At 38.9% G+C, this 21,633-nt stretch overlaps 1 protein-coding gene across 5 annotated transcripts in view; it reads right to left on the minus strand.

Annotated features, from left to right (window-relative positions):
* The window catches only part of Kiaa0825 (KIAA0825 ortholog), a 414,990-nt gene that overhangs the window by 236,702 nt on the left and 156,655 nt on the right, over window positions 1-21,633 (minus strand). For all 5 annotated transcript variants that reach the window (XR_007588753.1, XM_050122178.1, XM_050122180.1 and 2 more), the window contains exons 14-15: window positions 20,713-20,852; window positions 4,031-4,195 (exon numbers count right to left, since the gene is read on the minus strand). Coding sequence is in view for 4 of the 5 variants with exons in the window: in XM_050122178.1 (XP_049978135.1) it covers window positions 4,031-4,195; window positions 20,713-20,852 (305 nt within the window). In the remaining variant the exon portion in view is untranslated. The remainder of the gene's footprint in view (window positions 1-4,030; window positions 4,196-20,712; window positions 20,853-21,633) is intronic.

Consider the following 21,633-nt stretch of genomic DNA (forward strand, 5'->3'; position numbering starts at 1 on the left):
TGCAGCCATAGGCCCAAAGCAGCTTCTTTATTAACCAATGATAATAAAACACATTCACAGCATAGAGAGGGGAATCCCACATCACAGCTGTATTTCCTTTTTATTATTTGAGAATGTCACAAATGCATATAATGTGGTTTCATCAAATCCATTCCCCATTACCTTCCCTCAGTTCTCCCCTATCCTTTCAAACACAATTTTTTTTCTGCCAACTTCATGCTCTTTCTTTCTTTCTTTCTTTCTTTCTTTCTTTCTTTCTTTCTTTCTTTCTTTCTTTCTTTCTACAATTCACTGAGTCCACTTAGTAATACCTGTCTTTACCTGGGTATAATAAGACTCTTAACTGGAGCATAGGCAACCTCAGAGAGGCACATTCCTGAAGAAAATGAATATATTACTTTCAAATATGCTATATTTTCAATTTAAACAGAAGTCTTAGAAACAAGACCACGTTGTCATGAACTTGAATATTATCTTCATGGCATGAAATAAATAAGTGTGATTCCCAACCAGAAGCACAAAAAACTTCTGAGACTGCTGGGAAGAAATGACAAAGATACAAACCCTATGAGCTCCGCACGTGTGTGTGTGTGTGTGTGTGTGTGAAGAACACACAAATGAAAAGCAAAGCACACACTTATTTGCACGAATTTGAAGAGCATGTTAAGTAAACCTTATCACTCCATGCCACCAAGGTTTCATGTCATGAATAATGGTTCAAGCATTTAACACTTGAAGAAAAAGAAGTGTTTGAAGTATGAGGATAACTGATTATAATCTTCTGAGAGAATTTTAAAAAATGCTAAAACAGCAGGGGATGGTAAGCTTTACAGGTTATTTAATTTCTGTTTCTTAAGGACTAAATTGGAAGTCAAGCAGTCCTGCATTAGTTTTGTACTAAGAAATCTGCCTCTCCTTTGAAGAAATAGAAAGCAGTGAGAAAAGACAAGAAAACTAAGAGATAAGACTGTAATAAAAAGGGTAATTGTCACAGAATCTTCACATAATAGATCCTGTTTTTTGAAACATTATATGAAGTTACCTAGAGCACTGTCATAATGATAATAACCAGAGAAGATGAAAACTAATAACTTCAGAATAGTAAAGTGAGACTGAAGTAATATGTGGAACAGTCAGAGCATCCAGGAAGTTCAGGGACACCATGACTCTGAGCTGTTCAGATACTTCACACAGAAGCAGTGGCAATAATATCAAAGCCGTGTATAAGAACACGCACAAGCTGAAAAAGAAACATAAATGATGTGGAAAAGCAATGGGAGAAAAAGACAATGGTCTCGAAGTTCTCATCCCTTTCTCCTCAAGATAATAACTATGGAGTTTAAAAGTGGGACACAAAGAGTAAAATTACCTGGCCTAAAGGTAGGCCCTCCATGAATACCTCAGATGTACAGCGTCCTGACTTTAACATTTTGTTTTGCTGAAGCAAGGCAGGACACAGGTGGAAATGTATATTATTATCATTGCAGGGTAAAAATGCTAACCATGAAAGTATGACAGGGAAGATATTGTTTCTTCAATCTTCAGAAGCCACATAAAACCATAACATGGGAACACATGTCTGGAATTCTGAGAGGCAGAGACAGGAAGAATAATCTGCAAGCTTGAGGGGGAAATAGGCTGCAGAATGTGGCATTGCAGCAGAAAACAAGGAAGACTGTCTTAAAACAATGAATGAGAAAAATCAACCCTCAAAAGATATTCTCTGACCAACACACACACACACACACACACACACACACACACACACACAGTAGCACATATGCATGCACATACACTATGACATAAATGTACACATACACACACTATGGCATATATGTATGCGCACACACACTGTGGAATATACACACACATGCACACATGCATAAACCATGGCATAAATACACATGCACTGTGGCATATATGCATGCACAACACACTGTGGGATATATTCTTGCACACAAACATGCACAATAGTATACACATATATACACATGGTGTCACGTATATGCATGCACACACAATGGCATTTACATATGCACAAACATACATATACACACAGTGGCATATATGCATGAACTCACACATACACACACTGTTACATATATGCACGAACACACACCTAAGCATACACAAGCACATAACACAATATCAATTCTTTAATTATATTTTTGACAAAGGAATGCTAACTCTGAATAGAAATGCACTACTTTCATAATAACAAATGCCTGTTATCTAAAGATGACAGATAGTCCTGTCTATTAGTTTCCTAGTTAGCTCTCTATTGCTGTGATAAAACACTGTGATCAAAAACAACTTAGGTAGAGTATGTATTTCATCTTACACTTTTGAGGACTATTCTCCCCTGAGAAAGTCAAGACAGTCACTGGAGCATGGCAGGAACCCAGAGGTGAGAACTGAAGCAAAAACTTTGAGAAGCATGCTTCCTGGCTTCTCTTCCATCTTGCTCACCTGCTCTCTTACACAAGCAGGACCACTTGTCCTCAAGTGGTTCTCACCACCATGAACTGGGCCCTTCTACATCAATCATTAATCAAGAAAATGCCCTATATTTAAGGTTCACTCTATGAGATGGAGCCCATACCCGAAAATGCTCAGGTAGCCCTAAGCTGAAACTAGAAAGGAAATGTAGCACTATAATGGCACTCTGCTACACTCACAGACCAATGTCTTGCTCGGCCATCATTAGAGCAGCATCTTCCTGCAGTAGATGGGAACAAATACAGAGGCCCACATCCAGAAGATGTGCTAGAGTGACAACCTTGAAACACTCAGTCCTAACTGGTACATCTTCATCAAACCCATGTCCTCAGGACTGAGAAAGAAAGACTGTAAGAGCCAGTGGGGATGGAGGACACCAAGGAAACAATGCCTTCCCAACACAGCAGGACTGATGCACACGTGAACCCACAGACAGTGGCACCATGCACAGGGTCTGCCTTTCAAGACAGATGGGGCCACAGTGCTAACAGAGAGAAGTGGACATGATCTCCCTTCCCTAACCCAGAAGCTATCCTCACCTGACAACTGCTCACAAAGAAAAACTTAGTTTTTTCCAGTGGAGTTTCTTTGAGTATACAATACACACTCAAGGGCAGGCTCAACTCATTACAAACTCAATGGTATTTTGAGAGACATATTGCTTGTAATGGTTTGTCTAAGCATTTTCTTTTACCCTACAGATATTTTGTTTATATATTATGGTTTCTGATTCTGTGTTTTATGGGTTTCCTATGTGTGTACATGTGCATATTGTGTATGTGTGTGTATATATGCAGGAATGTGTCTCAGTGTGTACATGTGCATATTGTGTGTGTGTGCAGGAATATGTCTCAGAGTGTACGTGTGCTTCTCATGCTTTTTGTTTGTTTTTCCTTTCCTTTTCTCTATTTGTTTTGTTCTGGTCTGTTTGCTTTTTGCCTGTTTGTTTTTTAAAGAGAGAAAGAAGGAATAGAGCTGTAAGGGTGGGGAGGTAGGGAGGATCTGGGGTGGGGAAACTGATAGGAATGTATTACATAAAAATCTATTTTCAATCAAAAAAAAAGAAAAGCTTTCAAACTTGCCTACAGGAGGAATTTTCCCAACAGAGGGTTCTCTCCCCCCAAATGCCTCTAGTTTATGCCAAGTCAGGACAATCAGTTTATTTAATACAGGGACCAAAGTATCACAAAATACTTATTATAGATTATTGATATCTTATATGCTAAAAGCAAAACATAATGAATGCTAAATACAACTTAAGTATTATAATAGGACAAATGCTTAAATTAGAAAAGAGAACCTTCATTCAATAATGTCACCTTCACCTCTCTTCACTTCATCCCATGTACATCACATTTGACAGGAGATAAGTGCTTAGTGGTTCCAAACAGAAGCCCTTACAATTAAAAGATGCATGGAACATACAAACAAGAGTCAGAAAAATTTCTATCTATCAAACTTTGAAAACAAGTTTAAAAACAATGTAAGTATTAATAAAGCATTTATATTATAAATGGTAAGTTTCTCATACCTGGAACGCTGCACAAAAAGTCCCAGAGCTGTTCGTCTTCCATGTAGCTCACAAAAACATGACCAAATGTTTGTGGAGACAGGTGACAATGGTACAGAACCTTAAAGATGTCTTCAACCACACTGCAGCCTTCCTTCTCGCCTTTTTCTATGCCAGGAGCTTGTTCTGGAAAAGAGTGAAAATGTGGGGATCAGTGGATGTGATCATACTCTCATCCCTTCCCTGCACACCACCCTGTGACACACACCCATTTACTATTTGCACACAGTCTTTGGAGGGCTACAATCATTGACTTCATGGTCTCGGATGTATCTGGGGATAGCTATGGAAGAAATGCCCATGAGAAAGACCATAAGAGGTTCATTTCATGAGGGGAGGTCAGTTTTCCTGTATGTTGTAATTCTTTTTTCCCCTTAAGGAAACAAGCAGATTCAGGATCTATGTTTAAAATCTAGATAGCTCAGAGCACTAAAGTGTACCATGGAAAATCCATTTGTTTTTTGAATCATGCAATAAATTATGAAAAACAAATTATATTTCCTAAATATAATGACACTATCATTTCAGAATGAAGTATTTTTTCAATTAGTTCCTTGATTAAACCTTATGAGTAATTACACAACAATAAAGCTATTTTAATTGTCCTTGTCATCCCTCCTCTGACTCCATTATGGCTTGCTTTAAAGATTAGAAATCAGAGAAAAGGCATCACTGAATTTATATGATACAAGGAATTGAGAAATAATTCCTATTTTTCTTGTATAATATACAGCTGTATCATAAGAAACAAGAGTATGTATTGAGATAGTATCAACTCATATCTCTTAATATTTTTAATATCTTCTATTAATATTATATAGGGTCATAGGTAATGAGTACATTTCCTTATTCTTGTTCATTTGAAAGCTTATCACTTTTATTTTACAATTTTATTTCTTACTTTTGCTTTTAAGAGCCCATTTGTACCTGAAAATTAAGAACTAATACCATAGATTTTAGGCAAAAAGCAATGCTAGTTTTTCTTTTTATCAATTTCAACCATATTAACTTTACTTAAATAGTCATCATTATCCATCCCTGTCTCCTTTGTCTTCTACTCATAGTACACACAGTATGTCTCGAGGGACACTAACTCTGTTACCTTCCTGGGGTGGGCATGCAGACAAGGCCCGGCTGGTCAGGCCTGACACCCCTCATCAACCATGATCAGTTCAGAGATGGGCAAGTAGCCCACAGGAAACTTCCTCAAGAATTTGGCTGTAATAATTGGTGAGTGGTGTTCTTTTGACTATATTTGATACACGGGTAGAGTAGCTGGCATTTGCTTTGGGTGGTCATTTGGGGAAGAATGTTACTAAAAATTAATCTGATACAGTAAGAATCAGAAATCAGACCACTTTTATCAGAAATTATTTTCCAGTCTCAAGCATTTATTCAACTGAAAAGGATTCATTTGCTATGTCATTTAAATGTGCTTTCCCATTTCCTTTTCATTCATCAATCTAGAATGTTGTCATCTAAAGGACTATGAAATGCTATCTTCAGGGCATGGCAAAGCCATTAAATAATGATCTCACATCAACGACTGTCTCCTATATGGGCCATGTTAAGACCTGTCAAGCATTCATCATTGCCAGGAGAGTTACCCAGGTCCACACTCCTCCCTACTCAACTATTGGCTACCAATGGATTCGGAAGTAGAGGAAGTCGTTGCTTTCAGTTGTGAATACAGTGATGAGCCTACAAGGCTACAAGAAATAGATCTAAATTTATGGTTACACAGGAGGCACAGTGGGTCCCAAAACATAGATGCAGAGGAAGGAAAAGAACTTGTAGAGAGTAGGGGAATTGATAGGTCAGTCAGGGTCGGGGAGAAGGTAATCAGAATGTACTTTATACATGCATGGAGTTATTAAAGAACAAATTTAACATAAGTAAGTCATTTTCAAAAAATGTTCTCATGAATGTATATATGCATTTATATACACACATTTATATATAATATATACAAGTACAGAGAGAGAGAGAGACACAGAGAGAGAGAGGTTGTGTTGAGTTGTAATAACTAAGCCTGGGCACCCCACTGTTTCTGATCTCTGCATTTTGACAGGTTGTGCATTTCCAAAGTTCCATAATTGCTTCTGTGTGTGTGTGTGTGTGTGTGTGTGTGTGTGCCACACAGGATGGTAATACTTCTCCCAAAAGCATAGACTACATAAGAAAATCCCCATTACTCAGTATCACACAAGAGAAATTTCCCTTCCTATAGTTTCCTTTATGCACATGGATGACCATAGCTCTCACCCCTCATCAAAGCTTTCCCCCAGCAGATCAAGGATAGATACTATGCAGATCCGTAAGTAGTCACAATGTAGACAATAAGTGACAAGGTGTCCAGCCCCAGTTAGTACACCTAGAATACATCTACATCCAAGATTCAGGATCATCACAGAAAACAGGGTAGGAGGACTGAGAATCAGAAGGCAGCAGTTACCCTGGGAGATAACATCTTCCAGTCCTGACAGGCAGGGCGCACCCATGAAATGTGAACAATAAGGTTACCAGAACAAGACCTGCATAATTCCCACATGCTCACATGCCAACATGGACAGGGAAAGTTTCACAAGCCCCCGCCCTAGACAAAGAGCTACAGACAATCAATGGCTTCTGAGAAAGAGAATCAGTTTTTTTTTTTTTTCAAGACAAGCTAGCTCCTTGCTTAAGTTATTCAATCCCAATCCCCAGTGGTCAGCTCTAAACACTTGCACATATGAGTAAGAGTAGATGGACTCAAGAGCTTTTACACCACACACGTACATGATTTAAAAAAAAAAACGAGGTCTTGAATTTTAGAAGCAGTTGCAGGGAACTGGAAGAGTTGTATGGGAGAGAGGGAGGAGTGCTGAATGATGTAAATAGAGTACTCATGTATAAAATTCTCAAAATTAATATTCTTATTATATGTCAGTCACTGGTAAAGATTTGAGGGGCTTGAGCTTTGGCTTCTTGGTATTCACTGTGTGAGCACGCATATGTATGTTGGGTGATAGGCACACATAAAATCATGACAACCATGTAAGAATTTATAACTTTCATTCCTGCTTGTGTCCATTGTCCTGATATAAATGATAGTAATACCTTATTTCATTCTTTTCAAATCTTTTGTTTTCCTTAATGGAAATGAGTGTTTTGCTTGTATGTATATCTGTGTACCACTTGCATGCCTGATGCCTGCTGAGGCTGGAAGAGAAAACAGATGCCCTAGAACTGGAGTTACTGGCATGAGCTGTCATGTGAGTGATGGGAAACTTCCCCCTATCCAGTAGGCCAAGCAGGAGAGGTGCCAAACAGCCTAGATGTGTTTAGAGCTGTGTCTCTGGAACCTAGTAAAGACCATGGCCTTTTCCAAAGGTACAATCACATTGTTTTATGTTCCTTTTGATTTTTCCCCTTATACCCTTGCGGTATTCTTGTGCTATCTCTCATCCAGATAGTCCTCTAGACTTTGCAAGAAAACTCACCTTGGATTGACTTTCTTTAACTTACTTTTCGAGGGGTGGGAGACCCATTTTATTTTGCTGCTGTTTGATGGAAAAGGGGAATGAGTAAGGCTCATGTGCGACAAGAGAGACCTAAGCATAATTAAATTGTTTTACCACTTTTTGTCTTATTGTTTGTTTGAAATTGAGCTACTTGTAAAGCTAGTCTCAGGTTCAGGACACAGTACTCCAGAGCATGGTAAACTGGCATTTGGGAAAACAGAAGTCATCTAGGAGTCTCAGCTTCTCTCCTGAAGCAGGGAACAGAAGTCTAATTTCCTCTACAGCAGATCAAGAGGTCAGCATTGCAGAAGTCCATCTCTGTACCAGAAGGAAAGAAAAGCCCTCATTTCTGAAGATACAGGCACATGAGTAAACCTAAACAAACATCACTAAGTTATTGAGGTTAATTCCTATGAGGCCACATTCTTCTTCCATTATACTCCCAACAACTGTGCATGCACATCAAAATACTCACTTACTGTTCTTGCGTAGCATACGGCAGTTCACAGCCACCTAATTCTAGTTTAATGGGATAGAACTTTTTGTTTTTGCTTCTATAGGTCCCTGCATGCAGGTGGTACACAAAAGCTTATGCAGGCTGACATAAATAAATAAATCTCTAAAAAAGTCAAAAACACGCAGGTTACCCTATTTCTATTGATCTTCCTTACTGAAGGCCAGTGCAGCAATATTTATAGTAAACAAATGTTTATTCTTTAGGTATGTCTTTATAATGTCTTAAATAGTGAAAGAAATAGAAATTGATGAGGTTGACTCAGAAGGCAGAGGTAGGAGGATGGATGTAAGTGAGATCAGCCAGCCAGGGTTACAGACAAGACTCTGTCAGAAAAGAAAAGAAAAGAAAAGAAAAGAAAAGAAAAGAAAAGAAAAGAAAAGAAAAGAAAAGAAAAGAAAAGAAAAGAAAAGCGGAGGAGAGGAGAGGATAGAAGAAAAGAGAAGAGAAAAGAGATCAAATGAAAAAATCAGCAAGTTCTGTGTACCTAAAGCATCACTGTGTAAATATACGTCATTCACTTTGTCATTGGCAATGAATAATGTTCCTCAGGAGAAATCCTCTAACACGACACCATCTGCCTGTCCTGTCTCTCTCATTGTCTTTCACAGTCAGTCAATCACTTTGGTAGCTTCTCCACCCTTCTTGTCCTCCACATTAGGGAAGGGTCTCAGGCCAGGAACACTGGTTGAATTAACCAGTTGTTTTGTTCTGTTTTTATCTTTTATGGTATGCCTGATTGTGAGGACTTTCCTTTTATCCATGATTTTCCTTTAATTAAGACAGACTTTGCCAAGGCAAGACAACTTGGTTTTTCAGACCAAGTAGTGCATTGGAAAGTGGTCAGTGGGGAGCTGGGGGAAGACAGGGATTGGACTCAGCACTTCAGTATTGGCACTCTTGAAGTCACGTTCTTTGACCCTGTACCTACCAGCAATGATACCCAGTAATAAAGCTGCTACTTTAACTTCCATCTATTCTATCAATACTGTATACAGGAAAATGAATATAAGATTTTGAACCAGACCCCCTTTGATAATGCGTGAAGAGAGTGCGCACCATCTTCAGCTCCTTTCAATGCTGAACTGGTTACTGCTTCAGAGAAAGATGCGCGTCAGGAGGGTGTTTACACCTCCATTACACACCAGCGTTTGCTCTCCAAGGATGTATATCTTTTACTTTTTCTAAGATGCTAGTGAAAAGTTCCTGCTGACTCACTGTGGGATTTGGCAGAAATGTTATAGAAGAGTGAGCCATGTGCTCAGGGATGCTGAATCAACCAGACAGTAACGGCACTGAAGAAAAGAGGCTAAGATGTTAGATGAGAAATGTGAGGGCAGAACATACAGCATTCAGAACAAGGAAATCCAAAACAGTAGACCAATAAACCAGCCATGGCAGGGGGAGGGCGATAGCACCTAAAAATGACTTTAAGGAAAGCATATAATTTCAGTGTCACAACAGAGCTCACTATGAAAAACAAGATCAAATTTGAATCTGATGAGAGTTAATTTAATGATACTGCATTTAACACTTGGTCCCCCCCCCAGATCCTGTCTGAGAACAGCACCCCAAGTCCTAACTATAGCTGAGCTTCTCTGATTTCTATTTACTTTATAAGGTTTGTGCTTTCCACTTTTCACCAGCAATCAAACCCCTGGAAACTGAGCTATATGAAGGTAATCTCCATGTGCTCATGCTGACAGTTGCACTTACAGCCTCTAACCGTGCCTAATACTACTTAATGCCCTCTAAATAGAGAACTCAGTTATAAAACCAAGTGGATCATTTCCAGAAACTCATCTTTTAGAAAAAGACTCATCTCAGAAAGAATTGTGTTATCTTTTTAATTCACATGAAACAATAGACTTTCGGAAAATAATGGCTCTTCTTTCCTTTAAAAAAGGATCACTTGAAAAATCATGTGGAAAATTATACAACGTCTTTGCATGTGTTTCCATATTTACACAGTAGCCCTGATAATTCAAGGTCACAAATGAACTGATATGTTTGATCACATTGAGTCGCTAAGGAGAAAGATGCTGCAAAAACGCCTAATAGGAGCACTCTTAGTCTGATGCCCAATCCCATTACACATTAATGTAGAAGTACATTAACTACCAACGAACGCCTAGTTCCTGTACTCACATTAGACATTTTAAGTACCCTTAAAAAGATGGAATGCAAAATATCGGAGTCAGAAGTCAAGCAAGATTAGGTCTGATTCTCCGTGTGTGCAAGATAGCAAAATCCATACTACTGATGTCCCAAACTATTTGTGAAGGAGTAGTAAGAGAATTTGAAACAATTTATTTTACCTACTTTTCATCTACATGACAGATACTAGGGAAATACCTTGCTAGGCACATAGACACCCAAAAGAAGGGAAACTTTATCTTCTACTACTTTATGATGATAGTTGGCGATCTCCTACTGTGTTGGCAGAGGTCAAACTCAGATCAAGTCTCTGAGCTTTCAGAACAATTCTTTTTCCTGCTGTAGTGTAAATACATTCTATCTGCAAGGTGTGCAGTCTGAACCTGAGCAGAAAAGGGAGATCAAATGGTGAACTGTCTCTGCCCCTTGCACCTCCCAGGGGCTTTGCTGCAACTGTGGGCACCATTAGCAAAAGCAACATCACCTGGAGACTGTCAAAAGCCAAAAGCCAATGAACTGGAATCTCTAACTTTAACAGCATTCTCAGTTCCAGATGCTTGTGTCTCAACAACAAAACTTGATTGATAAGATCGTCCTGCCACCACCCAGCAGCATCACTACCCACATCTCTGTAGACGGATCCCACCCTGGACAGTAGCTGTGTCTGAGACTATACAGATTCTCTAGAGTCCACTGATGTCCCCAGGCTAGTACATTAGTCATTCCCAGAAAGGACCTTGAAAAACACTAGGATAAAAACACAGAGGTACTCCATACTGCTCTCAGTAAGAACATGTTACAAATCCAATTAAAAAAAAAAAACATTGATCAATTAGAGACCTGTAGTGGAATTGTCATTATTGCAAATGCAGCCAATTACGTCAGTGTTAGGTGAACTAAGAATACGGAGAAGGAGCTCACATTAAGGCATTTCCTAGAATGGGGCTTTGGTTACACCTAGGAAGTGGTGTGTGTATAAACACACACACACACACACATGCACATGCACACACGCACACACACGTGTGTACCACAACAAAACACTAAGCTAGCTTCTGCCATTCTGTTTGATATTAGAATATCAGGAAATTATACTACACGGCAAGAGAATTTGAACTGATTCACCTACTTTAGGACAACTGCTCTGCACCAGTACCAGCCAAACGTTAGCGAGCAGTCTTTCCAGATTCATTTCTTGGTTATTGTTGGACATTTTGTAATCTTGTAAAGCACACTATGTCAATTATCTGTTTTTGTGATTGCTGGGTGCTCCCTAGACTTCCTCAGCACTGTAACCTGCTCTGCATTCTGTGACTTTATTTGATGCCTGTGGTTTGGAGACTCCTGAAGCCAGGTACAAGGGTCCAATACTGCACTGCTGCCTACTAGCTGAGCAGCTTAGCTTTCTCTGTGTCTTGGTTTCTTCTTTTGTTAAATGGAGTGTACTAACACACTGTAGTATCATGAGGAGTCAGTGAGAAAATTTATTTAAAGCTTTTAAAACCAATGCCTGGGGCATGTTAAATATTACATATTTGATAGACTGCTATTACATTATGGTGGAATATCACCAGAAACCAAGAAGTGTCACTGGGGATATTTTGGAGACACCAAGCAAAGAAAGGTATGTTCGTCTTACTTCATTCAAATATCACTTAGCAGCAAAAGCCTCCCAAATGACAACTGGGAAACTGCAAAATATTCTGTTCTTTTGATGCTACATGTAAAAGCCTTGCAGGCCACATGGTCTCAGCAATCGTATGTGTGTGTGTGTCTCTGTATACATATATATGTATGTAAAGGCTTTGCATTGGTTCTAATATAAGTATGATATATACTTATATGTATATAAGATACACATATATTTACATATAAAAACAGGCTTTGCCATTGTTTCAAACACAATATACTTGGCACAAATTTTTTCTTGATAACCATATAATATAAAGTCAGAAACATCTCAAATTGGAATGGTATCTTCAGCTTTCAGTTGAAAAATCTCTTATCAGACATTTTATATTATAAATCTATCTAATCTCAATATAATATTTTCTGAGACAACATGAAATTAAATTTTTTAGGTAAGCCAGAAAGAAATTACTTATGAAGATGTCTTGTGAGAAGTCAAGAATAATTTTGTTTAACTAATAATGTTTTGCTTTTATAAGCATATGATCAAACACATAATTTCTATAAAAATTAGTACTAATTTACTTTTATGAACATTATTACAATAATTAATAAATTCTATAAACATGATGTTTCTAACTTAAAGTGACAAGAATTCTACAGGAGCTTTGTAACATGAATGGGCCTGCTCATTGGGGTTTCTGTCCTGCCTGGTACCCCACAGCTGGCAAGCCCCAAAGAAAATCACACAGAGATCTCTATAAGTTATAAAACTGACTGGCCCATTAGCTCAATCTTCTTATTAGCTCTTGTAGGTTATATTAACCTATTATTCTTATCTATGTTAGCCACATGGCTCGATACCTTTCAGCTGGGCAGGTTACATCTTGGTCTGGGCTGGAATGGGAGGAATGGGCCTCCTCCTTCCCAGAATTCTCCTGTTCTCATCGCCCCACCTCTACTTCCTGTCTGGTATACCCACCTATACTTCCTGCCTGGCCAATCAGTGTTTATTTAAAACTTGATTGACAGAATACAGACAATTCCCCCTCTTTTTTTTTAACAAAGGAAAATATCCATAGTCCATTTTTTGGGAATGTGGGCATAGTTTTCCAGGCTACTTCACCGTGCCAACTTATAATAATTCTCAGCCTAAGGTACCAAGCTATGTGGCTAACATAGATAAGAATAATGGGTTAATATAAGCTACAAGAGCTAATAAGAAGACTGAGCTAATGGGCCAATCAGTTTTATAACTTATAGAGATTACTGTGTGATTTTCTTTGGGGCTTGTTGGCTGTGGAGTACCGGGCAGAACAGAAACCCCAACAAGCAGGCCTATTCATGGTACAGAATGGTGCTCAACGTGGATAACTGCATCCACATAAAACTCGAGAGAGCTTGGGAAGTAATTCTGGGCAGAAAAGAATAGAGTAAAGCATGGCTTCTTGGTAGCAGCAATCTCTCGGATCTGCTCTGCTTGCTAGAGGCAAGTGCTCTCATTTAAGAGAGCCTTCCTGACTCAGCTTTTGCTGCAAAACCCTGCAGCTCTTTAAGAGGTCCAGACATGAAACACTTAAATGGTGTTGATGAAAAGCTGACTGCATGCTTCTCGGTTTTCAGCCGTAGCAGGAAAAAAAAGTTGTGCTATTTTAAAATGCTGGCTTTCTGGGCCATCCGGTCAGTGCAAACTCTGACTCTTTGAGGCAGGAGGTCAGCTACAGAGAAAGCATTTGACTGTTGCAGCTTGTTTGCTGACAAGGACATTAAAAACACCATAGAGTTATGACAATAAACATGGCTACAGTCGGTACCTCCACCATGAGGCTGAAATCACAAAAAGCCAAGGAATGGGCTGGATCCAGCTGTCAAAGCCACCATTTAATCCCACACATGTTGCTTAGTTAATTAAAGACTGTGGAGAGAGAGAGAGAGAGAGAGAGAGAGAGAGAGAGAGAGAGAGAGAAAAGAGAGAGAGAAAAGAGAGATTCAAAAAAACCCTCTAAATGGTTTACAGTTTGTTAAAAATATATGCAGGCTTAAAAAAGGGTTAAAGTCCTTAAAATAAAGAAAGACATTAGTTTGGGTGTGGTGGTACACACCTTTAATCCCAACACTTGGGAAGCAGAGGTAGATTGACCTCTGTGACTTCAAGGTGTGGTAGCACAAACCTTTAATGCCTTTAATCCCAGTGCCTTGGAGGCAGGAACAGACAGATCTCTGTTAGTTCAAGGTGTGGTAACACACACCTTTAATCCCAGCACTGGGGAGGCAGAGACAGACGATCTCTATGAGTTCAAGGACAGCCTGGTCTACAGAGTTATTCCAGGACAAAGATATACAGAGAACCTGTCTCAAAAAGTAAAAGTAAAAATAAAAGAAATAGAGGTTAAAATAAAGCCGCATAAAGATAGAAAATACACAGAGAATCTTGATACTATAATGCTCTCTTTGAATTGTTTGAATGCTGAGGAAGGACCAACAGCTGCTAAAAGATATTTGTTTATAAATGCTGCTGAATTAATTCCAGATAGGTATTTTGAAAATACCTTGACTTCAAAACTGAAATCAAAAGGTATGTTACTTTGGAGAAGAGATTTTGCTTTTGTTTCCTCAGGAAATTAAAGACTGTGGATTCATTCTGAATTAAGAAAAATCAGGTTCCATCAAGGAAGACCATCTGAGAAATCTCTGGTAGGAACTGATGGCTTGCTATCAGAGTTCTACATCCAAAACAGATTCAGGACTGCTGCCTGAGGTGATCAAGACTCACAGGATACTCCAGTCAGGACTTGATGATAATTCTCTTTAGGTCCCCATAAGATTATCAGCACCCCCAACCAGCAGGAAGTAGCCTGGAATACTATGCCCATAATCCCTAAAAAAATGGACTATGGGTATTTTCCTTTGCTTAACAAAAGGAGGGGGAAGTGGTGCGGGAGAATTATCTGTATTCTCTCAATCATGTATTTTTAATAAAACACTGATTGGCCAGGCAGGAAGTATAGGCAGGGCAACCAGACAGGAAGTAGAGGCGGGGCAATGAGAACAGGAGAATGCTGGAAAGGAGGAAGCCAATTCCTCCCACTTCTGCCCAGACCACTGAGAAGCAAGATGTAATCTGTCTGACTGAGAAAGGTACCAAGCCATGTGGCTAACATAAATAAGAATAATTGGTTAATATAAGCTACAGGAGTTAATTAGTAGCCTGAGCTAATGGGCCAATCAGTTTTATAACTTATGGAGATCTCTGTGTGATTTTCTCTTGGGGTTTGCTGGTGGTGGGGAACTGGGCAGGACATAAACCCCAACAAGCCGGCCCCCATGTTACAGAGCTTAATATAATGGTTGCTCAACTGACATGTAATAATTTTGCCACTTTATATTCAAGCTATTTGAAGTAGGTTGGTAAATTCAATATGGGACAATACCAAAGCTGACACATAAAGTAAAAAGCCTTACAAGAACTGGTCTGCGTTTGGGAAGTTCAGCAAACATGCTAATGTTTTCTTTAAGGACCATACCTGAGACTGCAAGTCTCTCCCAAACAGCATCCTGTGATACACATAAGGAGGTGGCCATCAGTTTTGAAAAAATGTGGATTTGTTTAAAAAATTCAGTTTATTATTCAGAAGTATATTTTCTTTTATTTTACTAAGTTGCATTAATATAATAAGAAAAATGTGAGTTCTGATTTTTTATATTATACTACATCTGGAAAACTTTATCAATAGGAGACCATTTCTTCTAGGGGATGATACCCTTGAGTTTTGATATCAGAGTAACTTTTTGAAATTTGTCAGATACTATCCATGTCATTTAGCCACTTTGTCTGAAAGTTCAGAATATGTATATGAAGAAAATATATATGAAATCACCAAATAATCACCAAATAACAGGGGAGAAAGAGTCCAACTAGACATTTTTGTCAACAAATGAAGTTTCCAGTGAAGGAATGAATTACCTCTAATCAAAGTTATGCCCAAAAGTGTCCCATAAGAATGCCCCAAACAAGCCAGGATATTGTCAAGACTATTACCTGCTCTCTACAATCTGACAATAAGATCTATTGCTGAGGACAATGCCAACATAACATGTTGAATGCAGAGAAGTTGAGCTGCTGTCTAAAGAGAGCCTTCACTCCTAATGACAAGTGTTCATGGTAATAGAGGGTACTTTGATTGCTACCAAAAGAGAAATGCAGACACCTAACCAGTAACAAACAAACCCTTCGATCTAAAATTATGACTGGCTTGCAAGATGTACTTCTGCAATAGTGGCACAAAGCCACTTATGAGAGTAACCAAAGAATATCTGATTGGATTTAAGACCCACTCCATGATACGGAACTTCTTCCTGATACTGCTTGGTTGTCCAAGAGCCTGATACAAGAGCGACCAGGGATTTTGGGGGAAACCAAACACCACTACTGTTCTCCTAAAGAAACACGACAATGAAATGACATGCTGCTATTCTCATAGATAAGTGCCATCTGAGAAAGCGTCTATCTGCAGTAGATAGAAACAGATGAAGAGACACACAGGCAGACAATGTGAAGAGAGTGAGAGACCTTTGACCACTCAGTCCTAATGTGGATGTCTCCATTAAATTCCTCCCCTCAGAATACAAGAAACTTCACAGAAGATGAAGCAGATAAAATGAAAGAGCCAGAGAAGATGGAGGACACAAACTGAAGTGTTCATCTAATTATTCTTTATAAATAAAAACTCAGGAGTCAAATATTGGGTAAGAACCTGAATGATCAGAGAAGAAGTAGGGAAATGGCCAGTGACTTCATCTCTCTCCTTCCTTGATCTAAAAAGGGCCAAGAATTTTTTTTACTACCCAATCTACCACCTCCTGTTTCTCTCTATCTGTCTTCAATCATCCAAAACCTCTATGACTAATTTTGTTCAGCTAGTAGCTAGCTCCACAATCTGATTCAAAGTAAACTTTATTGCTAGTCTTGGAAATGTCAGAGTGTGATCAAAGTATCCCACAACATTTCTCTATTTTTGTCTAAATAAAAAGAAAAGGTCTTAACTTTAACACAGTAACCAATAAACAATTATCAGGTAAGAATTATTACAATTTCCAGGGTGTTTGCATTTGGCAAATTCAAACCAAATTCTTCATATCTATCCTATCTTGGTGAGTCCAACATTTGGCACCAAATTAATTTTCTATCCTATCTTGTTTTGACAACCAAAACCTATCATTTTAGACCTCAAAACATTTTCTTAGACAAACAACCTAAGCTTTTATGTCTCCCAAAACATCTTTTGTGAATTTCTTTTCTGAATTTGGTAACAAGAAAAACTGTAACTACATCTCTTCTTCAATTCTATCAGAGACCAAAGAAATTTATATTACCTGAGTAAATAGAAAGTGCAGAGCAAACAACTTCAAAAGCTATAGAAATGACAGAGTCATTTGGCTGCCTGGACAATGACCCAAGATTCCTTTACAACACTGGGGCATTTATCTTTGTCTACAGGCCTAGAATATCTGGCAGACTTTTCTGTGAAGCAGGAATTTTGAAGGACTATTTAGTAACCACTTTCTTTGGTGTTTTGCTTGTCCAGTTTGTATGGCATACTGTCAGCAGTTGAGGCAAAGGCAGTTTCTTGCTCAGTGTCTAACTTTGCCAAAATGAAAGCAAACTCCATAAGGAGGATCTTAAATGCCCATCATCCATTTTTGAAGAAAATTGATGCTTCCAGGAGCAGAAATGTCTTACTGTCATAAAAACCTTATGTTATTAAAACATTTTAAATTCCATATTCTATGGGTCTCTGAAGTGTTTGAAGAACATCTATCTATATAAAATATATCTGTATGACCTTGCTCACATACTGAACATGGCCATAAATTTGATTCTTATAGTTGACTAACTACTAACATACATTTCTTAATTATCTTAAACAATGTGTGATAATAGCACTTCAAGAATTAGAAAATTCAGTCCTAGTCCAGCTGGCCTTGGTGAGCTCCCTTTAGATCAGCCCCACTGTCTCCGTGGGTGGGTGCACCCCTCGTGGTTCTGACTTTTTTGCTCATGTTCTCCTTCATTCTGCTCCTCATTTGGATCTTGGGAGCTCAGTGCAGTGCTCCAATGTGGGTCTCTGTCCCTATCTCCATCTATCGCCAGATGAAGGTTCTATGGTGATATGCAAGATATTCATTAGTATGGCTATAGAATCGGACCATTTCAGGCTCTCTCTCTTCAGCTGCCCAGCTGGACTGGGACTGAAAAAGCATGGGATAAAACAGACTCTCTGAACATGGCAGACAATGAGGGCTGACTGAGAAGCCAAGAACAATGGCAATGGGTTTTTGATCCTACTGCACGTACTGGCTTTGTGGGAGCCTAGCATGTTTGGATGCTCACCTTCCTAGACCTGGATGGAGGGGGGAGGACCTTGGACTTTCCACAGGGCAGGGAACCCTGACTGCTCTTTGGACTGGAGAGGGAGGGGGAGGGGAGTGGAAAGTGGGGAGTAGGGGGAGGGGGAGGGAAAAGGGAGGCGGGGAGGAGGCAGAAATTTTTAATAAAAATAAAATAAAATACACACACCCACACACAAAAAGAATTAGAAAATTATAATACCTTAAAAAAAAGCAGAAAAATATATATAGTATAACAAAAATAAACTTAAGTTTGTATCAATATAAAAATCAAAACATGGTAAAATATGGAAGACTAGTTTGCCTTTTTAGTTTGAATGTAAATTCAATAATCTACCTTTTAATCCTATCATTTATATAACTCCCTTTTTTCCTTTCAGAATGAGATCCCTGAATAAAATTTACTTTCCTTAGTTACTTCCCTTACCATGATCAATAACAACTTGTTAAACAATGACAAACATCCACTGAAAGACCAAAAACCACCCACCACACCTCTCAGGAATATGGACATCAATTACTTCCTGTTTTCTGGGGATCACGGCATCTTTAGGGGATCCTGAGAAAATTGAGGTTATGGTAAAGTGCTAGAAAATCTAGCTATTATCTAGTATTGGTTTGATGGGAAGGTGCAGGGCTTATATGAAATCCTGGCTGGAATAGCCTAATTGGTTGGACCATCTAAGCTGGCAACCTTGAATTTGTCCTAAACACTTTGTAGTCCAAAAGTCATCTTTGGGTGGTGCTTACCAGCTTAGTGGCATTACTACAATTCAGGTGGATTCTCGGCTGTTTTGGAGACTTCAAAGGTCACTGTCAGGAATGGTCATGGATCACTGCAGAAAACCTACACATTTTAAATGTCATATGCAGCAGAGCTCGGAGAGGTTAAAGGACCACAACTTGTTAAGTATATGAGGTAAGCAAAGTAAATTCCTAGTTATCTACTTCAAACTCAAGCCTGAAATCACATATAAGAAGTAAGATGAAGGGCTGGAGAGATGGCTTAGCGGTTAAGAGCATTGCCTGCTATTCCAGAGGTCCTGAGTTCAATTCCCAGCAACCACATGGTGGCTCACAACCATCTGTAATGAGGTCTGGTGCCCTTTTCTGGCCTGTAGGCATATACACAGAATATTGTATACGTAATAAATAAATACTTTTTTTAAAAAAAGAAGCAAGATGAAGCTTATTTCTAGAATTAGTGCTCTATATGACCATTAATATCATGACATAAAGCTTAAATATATATCTTATAAACTGAAATAGCCAGGTGAAATCCCGGTGGTGGTGAGAAAACTAAAAATTTACCAGAAATAACTGGAGCAGTTTGGACAAGGGAATGCAACGGGCCTCATTTATAGACGCATGGGCTGGTAGCATGTAGGGACATTTCCCTCATTCACATATAAAAGTGACAACAGTAAGCCAGCATTGGAGTTCAGAGAAATAAGAAGCCAAGATGAAGAGTGTTCATGCATCTGAAACAGCAACAGGCTCCTGCACATCGGGAGAAGCAGAGTGGTTTGGGGCCTCTAGATAAGAAAGCCCAGTGAGCCAAGCTACAGAGGAACTTGGGCACAAATATGGGTCTGTGGCCCATGTAAGGGAATACCTGATGGGGTGTAATCAACAGGTTGGAAAACTCATCTAGTTTGAATAGTAGAAGGACTTGGATGTGAGCCTGCATGTGGGGAGGAACTAGACAAAAATGAATCTGATTTAGGAAATTCGACTATCTGGATTCATGTGTGATCTAAAGAGGAATCCATAGGTTGATGTGGAATGGAGAGAACGCTCTGCACAGCTGAATGGTGGATGTGGCACTGTGTTCACACAGCACCTCTTGCTGTTTCCTCAACAGTACCGGCAGGGAAGACATTTTAATTAAGAGGATTATAGTTTCTTACTCCTCAATATTCACTCAAATTCTCTTGACATTTACTTCTCTGTCCACAGTGAAAATGACTGTATACCATAGTTGCTGGTTTGCCATCTGTAAGTACTCTTCAAGACAGACTAAAATTCCAAGTGCTCATCTAATGTAACGTATACTTATTTACTATCTAATTCAGGTTTGCCCTTTGAACATGTAACTGCCTTCCTCCAGTGTTCTCAGGCATTTCAAGCCATGAAAGTTGATACCATCTATAAATTGGCACTTGTGACTGAAAGCACCATATATAAACATTCTTTTCTTGGAAGTCCTGAAATAGAAAGATCAGTCAGGTTGGTTAGCAGGTCAGTAGCTCCTTCACTGTGACAGTCCATGGCTGCCAGTACATGTTTGGTTGCCACCCTTTGTCCAATATTCAAGTAGGAAAACAGTTTCATTCAAGTCTGACAATGACTGGCGATTTTTTTCTGTTGCTGGACTTGTTTTGTTTGTTTTATTTTGTGTTTAGGACGTTCTTGAAACTACAAATACGTACTTGAGCTTTTCAGCAGGATTCTTGGTATGAGGCCATCACCATGGAGCAGGGTCTCCAGAAGGAGGTTCCACTTACAACACGGCTGGGATAAGAGTAGTTTCAACTGGCCCTTGGCACTCAGTCCTCCAGCTGATGCAGGCCTTTCAACATGCAAGATAAGATGGAGTAATGAAGTTAATCTGGCTATGAAATGAATAGCCTAAAAGTCAAGATGTAATGCTAACCCCTTTAAATGTCAATTCCTACCAGATTATTCTGAAAATGCTTTCATGCTTGCTTACTTTAGAGTTGCTCAGGGAAGGAATTACATTTAATCTCAACTAGCTAAAAGTAAATTAATGCTTGGTAGCCTGCCAAACCTTAAACTGACACAAAATAACCATGCCTATATTTTACAGAACTCTATTTTTATTTCTCTTTTCTTTTCCTTTTTCATGGAGAAAAGAAAACCACTTACACATCTCTTTTGAACGTCATCATTTGTTCATTCAGTGAGGGCATAACAAGTGACTACTATATACTATTAGCTTCTTTTCTTGTTTGGGAAAGATATTCTAGTGGGATTTTGAATACTTTGAACAATGGTTTATATTGACATTGCTGATAAAACTAAAGGAATTCAAAACTTCTGTCAAGGGTTAGCCATGATCTAATTATTTAATAAGAAAATCCTTAAATCAACATGCTATTATCAGAATTAAAGCTACCACTCACCCTGTGTCCTACTTAAGTACTGTCATCAAGAGAAATAATCCCAAGACAAAGAGCCTTCTGCTTTCTAAACTGTATCAGTTTTGAGCAAAAAATCAGCTTCCCCAGGGAACTACTTTCATTTCCTGTGCAGCAGGGCATGAGAAAGCAGGGTTATCAACAGCATTTGTCACCTTTCCTCCTGAAATCCCCCAGTTTGGCTTATATGAA

The sequence above is a fragment of the Alexandromys fortis genome, unplaced genomic scaffold (assembly GCF_014885135.2).
Source record: "Alexandromys fortis isolate MF-2015 unplaced genomic scaffold, M_Fortis_MF-2015_v1.1 scaffold_163, whole genome shotgun sequence".
NCBI classification, from domain to species: Eukaryota; Metazoa; Chordata; class Mammalia; order Rodentia; family Cricetidae; genus Alexandromys; species Alexandromys fortis.